The sequence below is a fragment of the Bos indicus x Bos taurus genome, chromosome 6, assembly GCF_003369695.1.
Source record: "Bos indicus x Bos taurus breed Angus x Brahman F1 hybrid chromosome 6, Bos_hybrid_MaternalHap_v2.0, whole genome shotgun sequence".
NCBI classification, from domain to species: domain Eukaryota; kingdom Metazoa; phylum Chordata; class Mammalia; order Artiodactyla; family Bovidae; genus Bos; species Bos indicus x Bos taurus.
In genome coordinates this window covers 114,850,548-114,867,920 of record NC_040081.1, presented here as the reverse complement: position 1 = coordinate 114,867,920, position 17,373 = coordinate 114,850,548, and the positions used below count along the sequence as shown (strand labels likewise).

Here is a 17,373-nt window from a genome sequence, read left to right as displayed (position 1 = left end):
CCCGCCCGGAGTCTCTCGAGGGAGGGTCCAGGGTGCTTCCTCCTCGGTGACCCTGCTTGTCCTGGCTGCCCCGCCCTCTCTGAGAGGACGCAGCGCCGCTGAGGTCGGAGAGTGGCCAGGATGGTGGGAGGGGCGGCGGGCACCGAGGAGGCCTCCTGTGGGGGCGCTCACCCCCACCGGGCCGCGGCGCGGGCCCCTGTGCCTCTCCCCAGTCCAGGGCAGTGATGCCGCCAAGCAAGGCCCTGGGGATTTCTGAAAAATGTGTGTTATTTTTACAATCGGAATCTCTAGCACTTTCAGCATTTTAATCTCAAGATTGAAAAAAAAAAAGAGTATGTGTCTTGAGCAAGTGGGAGAAGCCCTGTGTGGCTTAGAGCCCAAGGCCCACGGTGAGCCCCCAGGTCTGGCCGCGGGGGCCTGCTCCCCCTCTGCACATTGGTCAGAGCACGTGGGGGCCCACGGGCCTGGGGTTCCCTGACCCGGGAGGTCAGCATGGTTCCTCCAAACGAAAGTGTGAATGTGTCACGTGAGCCGGTCCCGAGACGCATGAATGTTGGCTGGGGGAGCGAGGCCCCCGGCCTCCTGGAGAAGGGGCTCAGGGGGCACACCGCTCCGCCTGGATAGGGCCACGCCCGCGGGGCGGCTCCTCGAGCCCCAGGATGCGCAGACCCTCGCTGTGGGCTGCTCCGCAGCCGGGAAGGCCCCTTTTGCCTGAGTCCTGCCTGGGATGGGTCCTCCAGGACCCGCAGCCACATCTCTGGGGACCCCGGGCTGTGGTGGTCTGGCTTGGTGTGCGGGGTGGCTCTGGAGGACTGGCTGTGTGAGCAGGTTCCCCGCGGAGACCAAGCCGGGCCTCCTCCTCGCATGTGGCCTGCTCTGCGACCCCGTCTCCCCTTCCCATCCCCTGCACACGTGTGCAGCTGCATCTGTGCTGAGTCTGTGCTCCTCCAGGAGAAATAAACTCTACGTCTGACCATCAGACTGCTTGAAAACTCTTTCCTCCTTCATTTGAAAACCTATTTTCTCTTTAGAAAACGATAGATGTATTTTAATCCATGGCAAACACTGCACATTTCCATGTAATTCATTGTTTAATATACTGGCTTTTGAAAATAGACCACTCTAGATACACTTGGGCGCCTCAGGTGTGTCTGCAGACAGAGCTGCATGAGGGCAGGATGGCGGGGGGTGGGAAGTGCTGGACAGGCAGACACAACACACGGGGGGCATGGCTCGCCCCTCCCTGAGCCTGGGGGTTAGGGATCGGATGGCTGAAGGTGGGGGTGCCGGCACTGCTGGGTGAGGCGGCAAGATCCTTCCACCTGGTCACCTGTGAGCCAGAGCGCAGGTGTGCTGGCTGCCTGTGGTCCAGCCACGTCCTCCCCGGCTCCACACTCTGCTTGGGCATTGAGCCCACGCGGTTTACCCAGTGGGGCCTCTGTCTTCTGCTTCTCGCTCCGGAGCCCGGGCAGGGTGACGGGTGGGTCCCTGCATCTCCCAGCACATTACCGGGGCCATGTGAGTCCCATCCCCACCCCTACCCCTGTGCACTGGTGGGTAGGAACCCAGGTCATGCCAGTGCCGGCAGCTGCTTCTGACCACCGTGGCCACCCCCACTGCCCCCCAATCCCCAGCGAGGTGGGAGCCCTGGATGTTTGCCTCCTTGGGTATCCTGGGGGGTGCTCCTCCCATGAGCCTCGAGCTCACCTTGGTGACTCAGAACAGCACCGGGGGTTCCCCAGCCAGTGGGGCACTGCGGGCACCCTTAAGCCAGTGTGCTTATTCTTGGGGTCCACCGGCAGGTTTCATGCAGAGTGCGTCCCCAGTTCTAGGTGCTGTGAGCTGTTTCCTAGACGGTGGCCACCGAGACCCTTCTGTCCAGAGTGAGAGAGACAGCATGGCCATGCTGCCAGGTCGTGAGATGTGGAGCCGTGGGCTGCCAGCTCTGTGCCACCCTGAGGAGAAGGTCCCGTCAGGGTGGGCCTCGGTCCCCAGTGCCCACGTTCAGAGGCCTGTCAGAGCCCGAGGGCTGGAGGCCTTTGGACGGACACATGCCCACGCAGGGCACAGCCTTCCCGCATGGCCTGCCGTGGATTTGGTCCTGTTAACCTGTTTGGTATCCAGCAAAACCCTGGGCGGTGATGGGCACGTCCTGCCCCAGGGAGCACCGGCTGGGTGTGGGTGTGAGTCCTTGGCCCCGATGGAGCCAGTGTCAGGTCCAAGGACAGCGTCTAGGGCTCTACAGAGGGCTCAGGGCTCACTCAGCCAGGGGGCTGAGACGCCCCTGTCCACGTGGATGGGTGTGGCAAAGGCGTGGGAGTCACCCCGAAGGGCCCTATGTTCCTAGGGAAAGAGCAAGGTGTTCAAGGCCGAGGAGAGGAGCCGTAGCAGCGCGGACGGTGGTGGTGGGCCCCGGCCCAGCACCCCGTTGCCCCCAGGTGTCGGGCGGGGTGGGTCCTGGCCTTGCCCCCGGCTGAGCGCTCAGCGGGGTGTCAACCTGGGTGCAGGCTTGGCCCTGTGGGACCTGCAATCAGGCGCTGGGCTGAGAGAAGTGTGTCCTTCCGCCCCCGCCCCCCAGCCAGGCGCTGGGCAGGCTTCCCCCTCCTGTTGCCCAGCCGAGCTGGGCGGTGGGGCCTGGGTCAGGGTCCTGGTTGAGTCTCTCCCTTACCCTCCCTGAGGAGCCCTCGCCACCATCCTGGCCCCACTGGGGGCTCAGCCCAAGGAGCACTGGACGGGGCGGAAGCCCTCCATCCTGGGGGTGTGTACCACCGCCCCGCCCCTCCCCCCCACCCCAGGCATGTCCAGACCCCAGAGCGGGAGGGACCCGCAGTCACTTCTCCGCGGATCCAGGAAGTGCTGCCACGCAGCCCACCCGCCAGGGGTCGCTGTGGCCTAGTAACTCGGCTTCCATGGAAACCAGAGGCCTGTCTCAAAGGCCACGCCCTCCACTGGGTAGTGCAGGCGGCCAGACCGCATGCCCTCGGGGTGGCCCCGAGTCCCAGGAGCCCCTCTGCCCCTGTCCGCCCGCCCCCCAGCCAGGCCTTGGCATGTCTCACCTGCTAAGGCCAGGTAAGGTGGGAGCCCCGGGCTAGGGACACCTGGGGAGGCCCGCCTGGCTCCGCAGTGGGCCGTGGCCTGTGCCCAGGGCGTCAGGGCCTCCTGGGGCAGCTGTGCCGGTCTCCGCAGCCCGGACCCCAGCCCCGTGCGCCTGCTCCAGGCGCCTCCCCGCCCCTGTCCCTCCTTTGCACTTTGTCCATCAGCCATCTCCTCCCCAGCAGGAGCTTGGCCCTTCCATCTGGGCGGCAGAGGGGCACCCCCACTGCTCACTCCTACCTTCCTGGGCCGACGGTGGCTGGTGGACTTTCTCGGGGACACGTGGGCTCTCGAGGGTCCCGGGAGGGCAGCCCTCAGCCAGGGCTCTCTTCAGAACCCTCTTTCCAGCACAGCACCCCGGCCTTGCCCTGGCCAGGATGGACCTGAGTGGACCTCCCTCAAGATGTCCCGGGCTCCCGCCTCCATCTGGCCGGCTCCACGGCCTCCCCGGGGCTGACCGAGCTGGCCCAACACCCGTCCCCAGGCCCTGGCATGGGTGAGGATGACTCCGGCCTCCTGGCTGCTGGCCCTGGGTCTCTGCTGCGTGTCCATCCCCCTTGCGTCCCCTTCTCCGTGTCTCCCCCGAGTGCCCCGCAGGTGGTCCACGCCACCCGACCTCTGGGTGTCTCCCAGTGGGACCCACGGGCTGCTGGTGGCTGGTAGTACGACCCCCGCCACCTCCGCCGGGGCAGCCCTGCCCACACCCCCGCCCCCAGGTCTGCCCGCCTGGGTTCCATGTGACCCCCCCCAACCCAGCCTGTGCTGCCATGGGCTGGAGTCTTGGCATCCAATAGGTGCTCAACAGAGATCTGCTGAGTGAGGGGCTTCGAGCCGGCACCCACCCCCATCGCAGACTGGGGGCTGAGGTTGGGGGAGCCGCAGGTGAACCAGGGCTTCTGCTGGGCTGTCCCCTGACTTGCCCTTGGGGGCCCAGGCAGCCTCCACGAAGGGCGCCGAGTGGGATGGGGTTCCCAGGGCCGGTGGGGGCCTCGCGAGGGCCCAGCAGGTCTGGAGGCTGAGGCCAGACTGTGACCCTGGGGGTGGCCAAGGGGTCAGGCCACACCAGGGCTGTTGGGAGCCCTGCCGGCCCCCCAAAGGAGCGTCCTTCTCCTGATGTGGAGCCTTGAGGGCCAGGGCAGACCTGCCACTGGCCGGGGGCTGCCGGAGGGTCCTGGGAGGGGCTTTTGGGTCCCAGCTGCCGTGAGGGCTCCAGCATGGTGCCCCCAGGGAGGGGTTGGCTGTGCCGGTCAGAGTCACAGAATCCGGTCAGCCGAGGGGCCGGGCCTGTGATCCCCAGGGCAGCTTCAGAGGTGGGCAGTGAGGTTCCAGCTCCGGCCCCACGTGCAGGGTCTGGGGGACGTGGGACAGAGGACTGGGGCCAGCTAGTGCCAGGAGCGAGCGTCGTGTACAGGGCAGCCTGGCTCCTTTGGAAGTGGTCGCCCTCGAACTCTGGGGGATAGGGGGGTCCTCTGTGCTCCACCGCCTGCCAGGAGGGTCATGGGGAGGCTGGGAGAGCAGTCGCCACGGGCAGGCCCTGGCACAGAGGCCGTGACGCCTGCCCTCCCACCGCTTGGGCTGGGCCCCGGACACTGAGTCACAGGCCTGGGGCTGCCGCTGCCTCAGAGGAGCAAGTCCAGGCGGCGGAAGGAGCCTGGACCGCAGCCACCTTCCTGAGAAACGCCCATCCCGAGCCCGCAAGCTACCTGGGCGCCAGAGGGCCCGCGGCTGGGGCCACACCGCTCGCCAGGCTCTGTCCTGGAGGGTCTGAGCAGGGCTGGACAGGAGCGGGCCGTGCCCCGCGGTGTGTGTGGGCCCACGGGCCTCTTAACGCTCCAGACAGGTGCCCCAAATTGGGGCCAGCAACTGAGGAGCACAGCCCTGCCCCTCCCCACCGCCCCAGATCCAAAGGCAGACCAGCCCAACCGCATGGCTTCCTGGCCCTGGGGGCCGACTGGCAAGCCCGGGACAGGCCCAAGCGGAATGTCTGTTGAATGACTGAAGGACTGATTGTCTGGGAGGAGCTTCTAGTCCCGGCTGCTCTGCGTGGACCCTGGGAGCCCTGGACAGGCCCCTTTGCTCGCAAATGTCTCCGCTTTCCACCCTGACCTTGTCACACTGCCCGGGTGGGACGTGTGTGGCCGGGCAGCTCCCCTGTGAGGCGTGAGGCTGACCCGCTGTGGGGGCCCCCCCTGCCACCTCCCCCACAGGCTGGGAGGGGTGGTCAGGGGAGCCGGACCCCATGTTTCTGGGCTGGAGCCCCCTCCTCCAGCCTGTCCACTGGGGGCCGGGCCGAGGCGCCTTCCCCCGCACCCCAGACATCGGCGGGTCCTTGGCTCAGACTCACCGAGACCACCCCAGACACGCTGTGCCTCCCCACCAACACCTGGCCTGATTGGGGCCTGGAGTCCCGCCTGTGGCCCTGAGCCTGGCACCTGTCCTGGGGGTGAACCTGGGGAGCCCCGTGTCAGGGCTGAGGCTGAGGCGCCCACCCAGTGCCCTGTGCCCTGTGCACACCCGCCTGGCTCCTGGGGACCGCACCTCTGCCCCGCCAGGCCCCCTGCCCCCGCCCCAGGACCAGCCAGGGGGACAGGGCAGTGACGACCACCTAGGGTGGTGGGTGGGGAGGTGTGGCTGCCCACCAAAGCGTCTGGAAGCTTCCAAGGCAGTCCCAGGAAGCCTGGAGCTCCTGGGGGTGAGGCAGGTATTTGGAGTCAGGGCCTGGCTGCTCTGAGCAGTGAGAGAGCAGGTTGGAGGAAGGGGCGCTTGGCCTGTGGTCTTGCTGGCTAAGCGGGAGAGCGTGGAGGGGGACCCGGCAGGGGCTCGGGGTCTTGGAGGCTGAGACGCACCCCAGTCAGCCGCCGGCACGTGGACCACGGTGGGGCCAGGTCGGGAGGGCCCTGTGGGCCCCCTGCCCTATCCTCGCCTGGGGACCACGGCCCTGAGAAGCCAGCAGCGCGGCCCATGGGTGCAGACCCCAAGTGCTTGCGGAGGGCCTTGCTCCCAGGGTCCAGCCTGTCTGCAACAGCCCCACCCAGCGCTCCGCGCTCCCGAGCCCAGAAGTGCGCATCTCCCCGGAGCCCCCATCACAACCACCTGCCCGACGCCCCTTGGCTACAGACAGCCTCCCCCAGGGAAGGAGAACAAGGGGCTGGGGGTGGGGCGGAGGGGAGCTGCCCGCCTCTGAGCTCCTCCCGCAGAGGCCCTGCTGGGTGAGCCGTCCCCAATCTCCCAGCTGCACTGGACCCAGGCAGGGAGCCCCGGGCGTCCCCTTGCCAGATGAGGGGCCCCGCTGGTTCCAGCACACCGAGTCCCCCAGGCCAGGCACCCGCAGACCTCACCCCCAGCACTCAGGATGGCAGCTACCCTCGCCCTGCCCGCTCCCCGGAGCCTGCTGCCTGCCTTGGCCTGGGACCCTCCTCAGGGTATCTGCTGAGTAATCCCTGGAGCACAGGCCGAGGGGCCACAGGGCAGAGGTTGCTGCCCCCGGGACGCACGGGGTGGAGGGGGTGGTGGCACGGGAACCCCTTGGCAGGGTCTGAGCAAAGAGGGTGGCTGGGATCTCCCGCCAGGGCGGGCAGGCGGGTGACAGCCTTTCTCCTCTCCCCGTGACAGCAGGCAGGGCCCGAGGCAGGCGACACCCCCCGGTCAGCGCAGTCGCAGATGTGGACCGAGTCACTGGCGCGCCGTCTGGGCCGGCCGGCAGCATCCCGGGGGTGCGGACGGCCCCCTGGAGGCCACGGGCCAGTGGCGCCCCAACGTTGGCTTGCCCCACCCCGAGCCCCGTCCCCGGGGGAACCGCCAAGCCCAAGGCTAGCCCACACCACGCCACCTTTGTCTGAGGCTGCCGCCCACCGGCCCATCCCTGCGGACCCTGCACCCAGGCTGCTGGCCGGGACACATGCGTGGAGAGCAGTGGTCTTGAGGGAGGGCAGCTGAGCCCCCCTCGAGGGCCTCAGACAGGCCAGGTCAGCCGCCCCCGGGGGTCTGGCCTCAGACGCCCGCCAGGGCTGGCTCAGAGGGCTGGTGGTCCTGCCCCTGCTGCTTGGTGCCCAGCCTTCCCGCAATAAAGTGTCAGAGCGGACCCGACTGTTGGCCTCGTGCTGGGTCCTGGGGCATGGGCCCTCCTCCAGGGAGCCGTGGCCCCCGTGGCCCCAGGCACGTCATGGGGGACCAGCTCAGGGGGGCTGGATCAGAGGCAGGCAGGAAAGCAAGGTTGACCTAAGGGGGCGTGGGGCCCAGCGTGTGGGCAGCCGGCTGAGGTCCTGCCCTGTCCAGGACCACTTGTCGTCTGGCAGGGCCAGAAGAGTGGTCTGGCAGGGCCAGTCTGTGCAGTGACCATGTCGGGGGAGCCCTGCCTGCCCAAGAAGGCCTGGGAAAGGGTGGCAGCCTGTGCAAAGGCCCTGAGGCCAGGGTCCGGAGGGGACAGGGGTGGCAGCCAGGCCAGGGGGCAGGGCGTGGGGTGGAGGGAGGCAGAGATGGTGCCACGGGCCCAGGTCCTGGGTGGACGGAGCCTGTGCAGAGCGCCCTGCCCACAGAGACGTGCTCCAGGCTTGCAGAAGGGCCCTAAGCCTCAGTGCCCCCGGGGCCGCGCCCTGAGCTGGGCCCGAGGGTGCCCACATGGAAGAGGGCCAGTGCCTACCGCCTCCAAGCTGGGTACCCCCCATTTCTGCACTCCCTCTCTCTGCCCAGAGGGCAAACGGGGGCCCAGAGGGCGATTTGGAGTGCCCAGCGAGGTGGCTGCAGCACCAGGCCAATCCCCCCAGACCAGCCCTTCCCTTCGCCCCGTGTCGGCAGCTGAGCCAGCTCACAGGGATCAGGGCCCCCTGGCCTCCGTGACCCCCTCAAACTGCTGAAGAGGGTCCCCGAGCAGCTCTGCCTGCGGCTGCAGTCACAAACCACAGGCCGGCTGGGGTGATGACTCCATGTCTGGGGGGCAACACCCCGTCCCCGTTCATGGGTCAGGGAGTGAAGTGCCCCCAGGCCAGGGCAGGGCCCCAAGCCGGGTCTCAGTGGGCCCGGGTGCCTGGCCAGGGGCTGGGGATGGAAGAGGCGGGACGGCACGGGTGGTCCTGGTCCTGGTCCTGGGCTTCCTGAGGCAGCGCCCCTGTGGGTCCAGGAGCTGTTGGGGCAGGGGGCTGGGGGCAGGCCTCCTCCCTGCTCCCCTCGCATGGGAGGCCCCAGCCCAGGCTCGCCCTGGGAGGGGACAGACGGAAGTGCTGTGGAGGACAGCGGCGGAAGTCCCTGTCCGGGGCCTTGTCCTCAACTCCCACCCCAGTGCGCACACACTCCTCTGCGCCGGGCCTCCTGCTGGCCATGGGGCCGCGCCAAAGGGCCCAGCACGTACAGCTGCTCTGGTTAGTACAGCTCATAAGTACACAGCGGCCAGCCCTCTGGCTGGGTGGGGACCGGAAGCTGGGACTGGGGGGTCCAGGCCCCTTCCTTCCACGTCATCCTGGAAGACTTCCTGGAGGAGGCGTCTATGCTGCGCCTGCAGGACGCGGTCAGGGCTAGGAGGAGCATGGCGGAGGCGAGAGGGGACCGCCGGCCCAGGCAGCGTGAGCTGGGCGGCAGATATGGCGGACGTGCGGACCTCCCGGCACAGGAGGCAGCCAGGGTTAATCATTTGCCGGCAGCCTTGACCCTCACCCTGCTCCCGCGTCCCGCTGCTCCTCACGCCAGCCCAGGAGGAGCCATGGGGTGCTGGGCCCGGGTCGCCAGCCCCTGCCCCCCGCCTGGGCTGGCCCTGCTGCTGCTGCTGCTGCTGCTGCCTCGCGGGGCACAGCTCCAGTCTGCCAGGGTGAGTGCTGATCCCGCAGCTCTGTGACCACGGGCTCCCCTGGGCCAACTCCGGGTCCTGGGGTGAGGCCAGGGCAGGGTGTGGGACAGGGTGAGGGGCCCACCGTGGGGAAAGTGGACCTTCGGGGCCGAGGTGGGCATGTTGGGCGGGCCTGGGGGACAGGAGGCCAAGGGCTCCAACTTGCTGGTCCCTGCCCTCTGGGCCTGTTGGGTCCACGTGTCTGAGGTCATGGGGGGGCTCTGAAAGCCACACAGCTGCTCTCGTCCGACCCCACCCCCCAGGATTCAAGCCCGGATGGCAGTGATGCTGGTGTCCCGGCTCCTTGGACTGGGCGGGCGGGGAGGGAACAGTGTTCAGCTGAGACCGGTGTCCCCTGGCCCCCCCCTCCAAGGCCTGAGGACGCCGACGTGCAAATGGAGGCAGGTCCTTGTGTGAGGGGCCCACCCCACACCCCCCATCACAGCCCTCTCGGCCCTTCCCAGAGCCAAAGGGAGCCGCCAGGACACAACGGCACGATGACTCCTGTGACCCCTGTAACCTCAGTGACCCCCAGCACTGCAGCCGTGGGAGCACCCCAGACAGAGGGACCCCCTGGTGGAGGGCTCACCCCCCTGCCCAGGGGAGCCCCCTCCAACAGCCCTGGGGGCACAGGTGTGTTAGGAGGGCTTCTTGGAGGAGGCGGCAGGTGACCCCCAGACGGGGCTCTGGGGGCACCAGCGCAGCCCCGGGCGGTGGAGTGGGGTGGGTGATGGGGGTCAGGAGGCGCCCGGCGCGGGAGCCCTTGACCCCCATTTCCCCCCAGCAGTGCTCACCGAGGCCGGGCAGCCCTGCAGCTTCCCATTCCGCTACGGTGGCCGCATGCTGCACTCCTGCACCACAGAGGGAGGCGCCCACAGGAAGTGGTGGGTCCCGGTCCCCGCGCCCCCGAGTCCACCCTGGAGGCCCTCCCACCCTCTGCCCTCCCAACTCCGGCCTGAGCCCGGCACGCAGCAGGTGGAGTGAATGAACGAGGGCTTGAGCAGGAGAGCGCTCCAGAGCGGCCAGCCAGCCAGCCTGAGTTGGGGTCGGGACGAGCCGGTCTCTGGGCGCCCTCCCCCATCAGCGCACGCCTCACCCCCAGGTGTGCCACGACTCACAACTACGATCGGGACAGGGCCTGGGGCTACTGTGTGCAGGACCCCGCTCCCCGGGGGGGCCCAGGTGGGTGCCTGGGGGTCTGGAGCCGGGGGTGGGGGTGATCTCTTGGGGGGAGTCAGAGCTGGAGTGGGGGGTCCTGTCCTGTGCTCATCCCACTGCAGGCCTGGGGGCTGGAGGAGTGGGGAGTGGGGAGCACCCGCCCACCCACAAGGCAGGGTCCCACCCTCTCTGGGGTCCACAGAGCTGCTCTAGCTATTGCTGGGGCCACGCCACCCCCTGCTGGTCAGGCTGGGCCCAGCAGGGCCAGAGAGGTCCCCGTGCAGGGAGCAAGGCTGGGAGACCTGCTCGGGGGGCCAGGGCGCTCCAGGGGCAGTGTGCTGCCTGTCAGGGTCCGGCTCTCAGGGTGTTGGATGCGGAGCCAGAGACCTCTGCCCAGGTTCTGAGAGCTGGGCAGGGGTGGGGTGGGGAGGGTGGAGGCCTGCAGGGCACACACGCCCCGAGGAGCCTTAGAAGGGGCATCTTGAAGGCAGCAGGCCCTTGGCAAGCAAGGGGCGTCACGGTGTGGGTCGGGGGCCCGAAGCCTGTGGGGCTCTCAGACGCCCCCCTCCCTCGCGCGTGTGCCCAGCCCTCCGGGACCCCTGTGCCTCTGGCCCCTGCCTCCACGGGGGCTCCTGCTCCAGCACGCAGGACCCCGAGTCGCACCACTGCACCTGCCCTGCGGCCTTCACCGGCCAGGACTGTGGTACAGGTAAGCGGGGCAGCGGGGTGGCAGGGCGCCGGCCACAGGCGCGAACAGTGGCTCACTGTGCCCCCTGACCCCCCACCCCAGAGAAGTGCTTTGACGAGAGCCGCTACGAGTACCTGGAGCCGGGTGAGCGCTGGGCCCGCGTACACCAGGGCCGCGTGGAGCAGTGCGAGTGCGCGGGGGGCCAGATCCGCTGTGAGGGGACCCGCCACACAGGTACTCGAGGGCGCGGCCCGGCGGGGTGGGCCACGTCACTGAGCCTGCGCTCTGGGAAGGGGTTTCCCAGGGCCACCAGGGAGGGGCACCGGGGTGGGAACCAGGCCTAGACACCCCACCCCCACCCCCGGCTTGGGGCCAAGGCCTAGCTCCCGAGTGCTCCCCCCCAGCTTGTCTGAGCAGCCCCTGCCTGAACGGGGGCTCCTGCCACCTGATCGTGGCCACCGGGACCACCGTCTGCGCCTGCCCCCCAGACTACGCTGGGCGACTCTGCAACATCGGTGAGTTGCCCAGCCTCAGAGCGGTGTGGGCCCCACGTCCCGCGGCCCAGGCTCACCGCACTCCCACCGCCCACAGTGCCCGCCCAGCGCTGCTTCGTGGGGACTGGCACCGAGTACCGAGGCGTGGCCAGCACAGCGGCCTCAGGCCTCAGCTGCCTGGCCTGGAACTCCGACCTGCTCTACCAGGAGCTGCACGTGGACTCCGTGGGTGCCGCGGCCCTCCTGGGCCTGGGCCCCCACGCCTACTGCCGGTCAGCACTGTCCCCACGGTCCTGACCCCTCTGCTCGGGAGGCTGCTCAGGGAGCGGAGCCTGGGGCCAGGGCTCAGAACCACCTGCAGGAGCAGAGGCTTCTGGGGGGGGTCAGAAACCCCCCACCCCCACAGCAGGCATCCTCATCTCCCCCCTTGCTTCTGCGGGGCCATGACCCCCGCCCACCAGCTTGTCCCTGTCCACCAGGAACCCAGACAAGGACGAGAGGCCCTGGTGCTACGTGGTGAAGGACAGCGCCCTCTCCTGGGAGTACTGCCGCCTAGCGGCCTGCGGTGCGCGCAGCTGGAGGTGGTCTCGGGAGGAGCAGGGTGGGCACCGGGCTGGCCCCACCCCACTGGGGTCTTCCCACTACACCCCCATGTGTGGCCGCCTCTCCCCGGAGGACCACGGGCCCATCTGAGAGATGGGGAGACTGAGGCTCACCACAACAGGGCTGGACCAAGGCCATGCAGTGGGTCGGCATCAGAGGTCAGGGGGCCCAGGCATTCTGCACTGTGCCCGGATGGTCCCCACAGACAAAGATACAGCTGGGTGTCCCTGGGGTCAGCCCCTGGTGGGTAGGTGGCTCCAAGAGGCCAGCCTGCCCTCTGACCCATCCTGGGTTGGCTCTGGGGTCCCAGGCTGCTGGAAGGGACAGGAACCCCTGCCAGGCCTGCTGGGCCACCCTGGCTTCTGCAAAGCCTGTGATCAGGCACAGTTCTCCTCATCCTGCAGATGAGGAAAACAGGCTCAGAGTTAAGTCCTGTGCCCCGCGCCACCACCCCCCACCCAAGGGCAGAGCTGGGCGTGAGCTGGGCTCCTCTTTCAGAGGAGCTGCCTAGGCGGGGGCTGGAGGCAGGTGAACCACTGGGGGCCTAGAGAATCCTGGACACAGCCAGGACCTGCGGCGTGATCCAGTGATCTGTGTCCCCAGAATCCCTTGCCAGGATTCAGCCCCCGCCCACCGAGGCCCTGCTGACCCTGCCTGGGCCCACAGCCGCTGGACCAGCTGGACGCCAGACCTGCGGCAAGAGACACAAGAAGAGGACCTTCCTGCGGCCCCGCATTATCGGCGGCTCCTCCTCGCTGCCCGGCTCCCATCCCTGGCTGGCCGCCATCTACATCGGGAACAACTTCTGTGCGGGGAGCCTCGTCCACACCTGCTGGGTGGTGTCTGCCGCCCACTGCTTCTCCAATAGGTGAGCGGCCCTGGGCCCCAGTGTCCATGATCCACCCCGGTGTCCCCCCTTCAACCATCCACCTCTCCGCCCGCCCGCCCGGCCCTACACGCGGCGTCCCGGCTCCACCGCCAGCCATCCGCGCACACGCCCGCAGCTCCTAAGCATCACCCGCGCGTCCCCACCTTACCCATGTAAGCCCCGTCCTTCGGTCCCTCCGCTCCCCGTCGCCCCTCTGACTCAGGTGGGTTTCCGCGCTCAGCCCGGTGCTGGGCCCGGAGACTGCGAGAGCCGCTGCGCTCCTGCCCCGGGGCGCAGTCCCCAGTCTCTGTGGCGGGTCCTCTCCCGGGAGCTCCCTAGTCTGGAGCTTGGGGCGCGGCGGGGCGGGGCGGGGGCGGGGCGGCGCGCTTGCGCAGCAGGGCGGTGGGCGGGGCGGGGCGGGGCGGGGCGGGGCGTGGATGGGTGGCGCGCCTGCGCGGCAGGGCGGTGGGCGTGGCGGGGTGTGGCGAGGTGGCACGCCTGCGCGGCAGGGCGGTGGGCGAGGCCAGCCCTGAGGCCCCGCCCCGGCCCCGCCTCTGCCCAGAAGGAGCAGGTGGCCCCATGTAGGGGCCTCGGGAGCCTGAGGTCCTGCCCACTCGGCTCCTCCGGGTGGGCAAGGACGGCTGGGGCTGGCATCCGGGGTCGGGGTCAGGGGTGTGAGGCCCACGACCACACCCAAGGGGTAGGGGCAGCGAGCTCAGAGCTGGGAAAGGCCTGCCCATCCACCTCTCCTAAATTTTCTACCTTGAGGGGAAGAGGCTCTCTCCGGGGGGAAGGGTCCAGTGTCATCCCAGGGGTCAGGGGCTTGGGGCAGGCTGGGGTCTGGCTGCATGAGAGTCCGGAATGAGCAACGCCCCCCAGTCACCCTAAGGACTGCACCGCGGGGGTGGGGGCATTGGGCACCAGCCCTGTGCCAAGTGCTTGTGGCCTGGGCCGCCTCCTTCCCTGCTGGACCTGTGAAAAGCCGCCTGGAGCCTCCCCTGTACGCACTGGGGTGGGCGTGGTTAACAGGCTGGAGGAGGGGAGCTGGCATGCTCTCCTCATATCACAGGAGGGGCCCAGCTGGGTGAAGGTACCCACCCTCTGCAGGTGGGGCCCCAGAGCAGTGGTCCCAGAACTGGGCCAAGCAGGTGGCTGGAACAGGGCGTTCATGGGCAGGTGTGATGGGGGTCAGCAGGTGAGAGGAGTGCTCAGGCTCCTGGACCCCCGGGTGACCTCATAGGAAGGTCTGCTTCCAGGCCAGGGGCACCGGGCAGAGCTGTGCCCCAACCTGGACCTACACCAGCTTGGGCCCCATTCAGCACTGAGCCCACCTGGACACATGAGAGGCCCCCGACTCGTGCGGGCCTTGGCCTTCTTAGAGGTGGTGCTGCCAGGACTGTGGGTGTGGCCGTAGCCTGCCACGCCCCACCACACCGCTGCTCAGGTCTTCCCAGGGTTTGGGGGCGGGGGCACTGCACAGTGTCGGAGGAGGCGCGAGCAGACCTCAGGGGCCCGAGGGTCATGCCGCCACCAGCCCCTGCTGCACAGCCCCCCCAGGGAAAGCGTCTCCGTGGTCTTGGGCCAGCACTTCTTCAACCGCACGACGGACGTGACACAGACGTTTGGCATCGAGAAGTACATCCCGTACCCGCTGTACTCGGTGTTCAACCCCAGTGACCACGACCTCGGTGAGGCTCCGCCCGAGGCTGTGTGCTGGGAGCTGGGAGCGGCGCCAGGCAGGCCTGGGGGAGTCCTCAGCCTCTCCCGGGAGGGATGGGAGAGACGGGGGCTGGGGGAGGGCAGAGGGAGGGAGAAGGTGAGGAGGGGGAAGCTTGCCTGCAGTTCCCTCCGGGGCCTCCCAGGACACAGTCCCCACGGCCCAGCGGGCGGCACCCCGTGTGACTCCGGGGCCACCTTCGGCTGTCACGGGCCCCCGCGTGGCAGGCTGACCTCCGACCTCTCTCCTGCCCAGTCCTGATCCGGCTGGAGAAGAAAGGGGAGCGCTGCGCCGTCCGCTCCCAGTTCGTCCAGCCCATCTGTCTGCCCGAGCCTGGCAGCTCCTTCCCCCCGGGACACAAGTGCCAGATAGCAGGCTGGGGCCACCAGGATGAGAGTGAGTGCGGGCAGGGGGCCAGGGTCGTGCCCCCAGGAGCGGTGGCCCGACCCAGCCTGAGCACCCCCGCCCCCCGTGTTGGCCCGCAGACGTGAGCGGCTACTCCCCCTCGCTGCGGGAGGCGTTGGTGCCATTGGTCGCAGACCACAAGTGCAGCAGCCCTGAGGTGTATGGGGCCGACATCAGCCCGAACATGCTGTGTGCCGGCTACTTCGACTGCAGGTCGGACGCCTGCCAGGTTAGCCTGGACAGCCCACCGCCCCAGAGCCTGGAGCTGAAAGCGGCCAGACCAGCGGGGCCAGCCAGGAAGTGGGGCCAGAGGCCCACCTCCCAGTCGGTGGCCACCCCCAGGGTGGGTTCTTGTCCCTGCCAGATCCCAAAGCCTGGGCACATCAAACTGAGGGCAGGACTGTCCACGTGACACCAAAGGCCAAAGCCCATCTCACCCTGCCTTCTCCCGAGTGGGCTCAGTTGGTCTGCCGATCCCAATAGCCTGGTTTCAAGGCTGCTCGGGGGGCTGCGCCTCAGGGCTGAGATGGGGAAACTGCTTTACTCCCCAGTTCACAGGTGGGGAGACACGCCGAGAGGGGTCTGCACGCTTTTCCTGGGTCACCCACCCGAGAAGTGGCAAAGGGTGCGGGGGCTCGCCCCTGGACCACGTGGTCCAGCAAACGCCTTGTGGAAGGTCAAGGATGGCTTCTCGGAGGAGGGGGCACTTGCACCTGTCCTGAGGGGTGAATAGCAGTTTGCCAGGATGTGAAGAGGGCGTTTCCAGCAGGGTGCCAGCTGGTGGGTGGGTGGAGAGCCAGACTGAGGAGGGCGCTGCTAGCTGTGGAGGTGAGAGGGAGGCAGGGCAGGGCCTGCGGAACGGCGGCCCGGGAGCCGGAGGCCTCGCCACCTCTGGGGCTGGGGGAGAGTGAGCAGGACCGCTCCCTTGCTCGGGGTGCCTGTGTCGCCTGCCCCCACCCCAGGCTGCTGGGGGTCCACCTTGAGAATCTGCGTCCCAGGCTGCTCCGGACCCCTGTGGAGGCACTTTCAGGGTCGGTGTGCCGGAGGCTGCGGTGAAGGGTGGTGGGCAGTTTCCAGGCGGGTCTCAGGCCCTAATGGGCCACTCTGCACAGGGGGACTCCGGCGGGCCACTGGCCTGCGAGAAGAACGGCGTGGCCTACCTGTACGGCATCATCAGCTGGGGCGACGGCTGCGGGCGGCTCAACAAGCCTGGCGTCTACACCCGCGTGGCCAACTATGTGGATTGGATCAACGACCGGATTCGCCCCAACAAGCGGCCCGCGAGTCCTTCCTGAGCCCCCTCTGCCCCGGGGCCTTGTGTCCTGGTGTTCCCTCCTTGCTGCCAATAAAGATGTTTCCAAGACCCCGCCCACACTGCTGGCCCCTCTACCCAAGCCCCCCAGCCCTGCCTTCCCTCCCAGGCCATGACCCCCCCACCCAGCTTTGTGGATGATGTGCCCTCGGGGCTGGGGGGCCCCCCGAGCCAGCACCCCAGCTGCCCTTCCTCAGTGGAGAAGGGAGTCTGTGACCCCACCAGGAGGGGTCTGGCCCCACGGCCTGGAGACTCGGGTCAAGAGATGCAGGTGGGAACCTCTTCCCAGCCAGACTGCTCTCAGACCCTCCTCTGCCCTGCCCTGACCCCCAAACCGCTCCAGCCACCCGGCCTCCCTGTGTTCATGAAACCAACCAAGCCTCCTTGCTCACCCTGCTCCCACCGCTGCCTAGAAAGTTCTGTCCCATGCTGCCCCTCCCCCTCCACTCAGTCTTTTGACGTCCTGGGAGGCCTGGTGGTCAGGTCCTTTCCAGTCCCTCCCCGTCATCACGCACACAGGTAGGCACAGACCCCTCGCCTCTTGGCCCCGTCTCAGTCAGGACTGTGTTCAGACCTGACCGATGGGGCTGGAGAGCTCTGCTTCCCTCCCGTAGCAGGAAGTCCGACAGTGGTCACCACAGCCCCCTTTTCAGGAGAGGACGGGTTTCCCCAGGGACCCCTTCTCCAGCGGATTTTGTGTTTCGCTCTGTCTGCCTGAATAGGGTCTCGTGGCCACACCCAGCTGCTGGGGAGGCTGGGAGGGCAGGGAACAGAGTTGTCAGGACAGGATCACCAGGTAGGCGCCCGGCCCCCTGGCGAAGCCAGAGGAAGAGAGAGGGCCACAGTGGGTGTCTGCGGCCCCAGCATGTGGGTGCGGCTCAGGGCCGTCAGTGGACTGGACTCGTGGGCCACAGCCGGGCTGGCAGAGGCCGGTGCCGGCCCCCGGCCCCCGGAAGGCACAGCAGCTCCCACTGGTGGACCTGGGGCCTCTGACCGCCCGCTCTCAGCCTCCAGGAACACTGTGGGTTCAGTGCCCCCAAACCTTTGCCTGGTGTGAGCTCTCCCCGACCTTGTTCCCTGTGGGTGTGGAGTGAGGATGTTAAAGAGGTGACGTGGGTCTACAGATGGTCTGACGTCAAGCCAACCTTGTATTCCTGGAGCAAGCTGTGCTGAGTCAGGGAGGGAGCCAGCTACCTTCTGTGGGCTGCTCTGGACTTCCT

At 68.3% G+C, this 17,373-nt stretch overlaps 3 protein-coding genes across 10 annotated transcripts in view; 2 read left to right on the top strand and 1 right to left on the bottom strand.

Moving 5' to 3' along the window:
* RGS12 (regulator of G protein signaling 12) overlaps window positions 1-7,179 on the top strand; it is a 114,758-nt gene extending 107,579 nt beyond the window's left edge. The window contains exon 18 of the mRNA XM_027545164.1: window positions 6,706-7,179. Within this exon, the coding sequence (XP_027400965.1) occupies window positions 6,706-6,932 (227 nt within the window). The 3' untranslated portion in view covers window positions 6,933-7,179. The remainder of the gene's footprint in view (window positions 1-6,705) is intronic.
* Window positions 1,073-13,089, bottom strand: LOC113894571 (collagen alpha-2(I) chain-like). Of its 3 annotated transcripts, none has more exons than XR_003511622.1 (2): window positions 12,889-13,089; window positions 1,073-1,955 (listed from the first exon to the last, which is right to left on the bottom strand). XR_003511622.1 is itself a non-coding variant. In XM_027545171.1 (2 exons), exon 1 carries the CDS (start codon window positions 4,307-4,309, stop codon window positions 3,257-3,259), a length of 1,053 nt encoding a protein of 350 aa, XP_027400972.1. In that variant the 5' UTR covers window positions 4,310-6,709; the 3' UTR covers window positions 1,073-1,330; window positions 1,708-3,256. The 3 variants fall into 3 exon arrangements, 2 of the variants coding, with proteins under 2 accessions (XP_027400972.1, XP_027400974.1); XM_027545171.1 differs by lacking the exon at window positions 12,889-13,089 and having other exon boundaries at window positions 1,073-1,330; window positions 1,708-6,709; XM_027545173.1 differs by lacking the exon at window positions 12,889-13,089 and adding an exon at window positions 2,110-6,709.
* HGFAC (HGF activator) lies at window positions 8,226-16,208 on the top strand. 6 transcript variants are annotated; one of them, XM_027545166.1, is made up of 14 exons: window positions 8,226-8,890; window positions 9,373-9,541; window positions 9,696-9,792; window positions 10,011-10,090; window positions 10,653-10,775; window positions 10,857-10,988; window positions 11,159-11,269; window positions 11,346-11,520; window positions 11,728-11,849; window positions 12,455-12,719; window positions 14,268-14,407; window positions 14,692-14,832; window positions 14,922-15,070; window positions 15,954-16,208. In XM_027545166.1, exons 1-14 carry the CDS (start codon window positions 8,573-8,575, stop codon window positions 16,134-16,136), a joined length of 2,205 nt encoding a protein of 734 aa, XP_027400967.1. In that variant the 5' UTR covers window positions 8,226-8,572; the 3' UTR covers window positions 16,137-16,208. The 6 variants fall into 6 exon arrangements, with proteins under 6 accessions (XP_027400967.1, XP_027400970.1, XP_027400966.1 ...); XM_027545169.1 differs by having other exon boundaries at window positions 9,693-9,792; window positions 12,518-12,719; XM_027545165.1 differs by having other exon boundaries at window positions 9,693-9,792.
* Window positions 16,209-17,373: the final 1,165 nt, after the last annotated feature.

Excerpts from the sequence above, each read along its gene's own strand:
- LOC113894571 (XM_027545171.1), bottom strand. The coding sequence starts at position 4,309 with ATGCTGGAGCCCTCACGGCAGCTGGGACCCAAAAGCCCCTCCCAGGAC.
- HGFAC (XM_027545165.1), top strand. The coding sequence starts at position 8,573 with ATGCTGCGCCTGCAGGACGCGGTCAGGGCTAGGAGGAGCATGGCGGAG. Across the intron at positions 10,091-10,652 it reads CGCTCCCCGGGGGGGCCCAG|CCCTCCGGGACCCCTGTGCC; the intron begins GTGGGTGCCTGG and ends GCGTGTGCCCAG. Across the intron at positions 12,720-14,267 it reads GCCCACTGCTTCTCCAATAG|CCCCCCCAGGGAAAGCGTCT; the intron begins GTGAGCGGCCCT and ends CCTGCTGCACAG.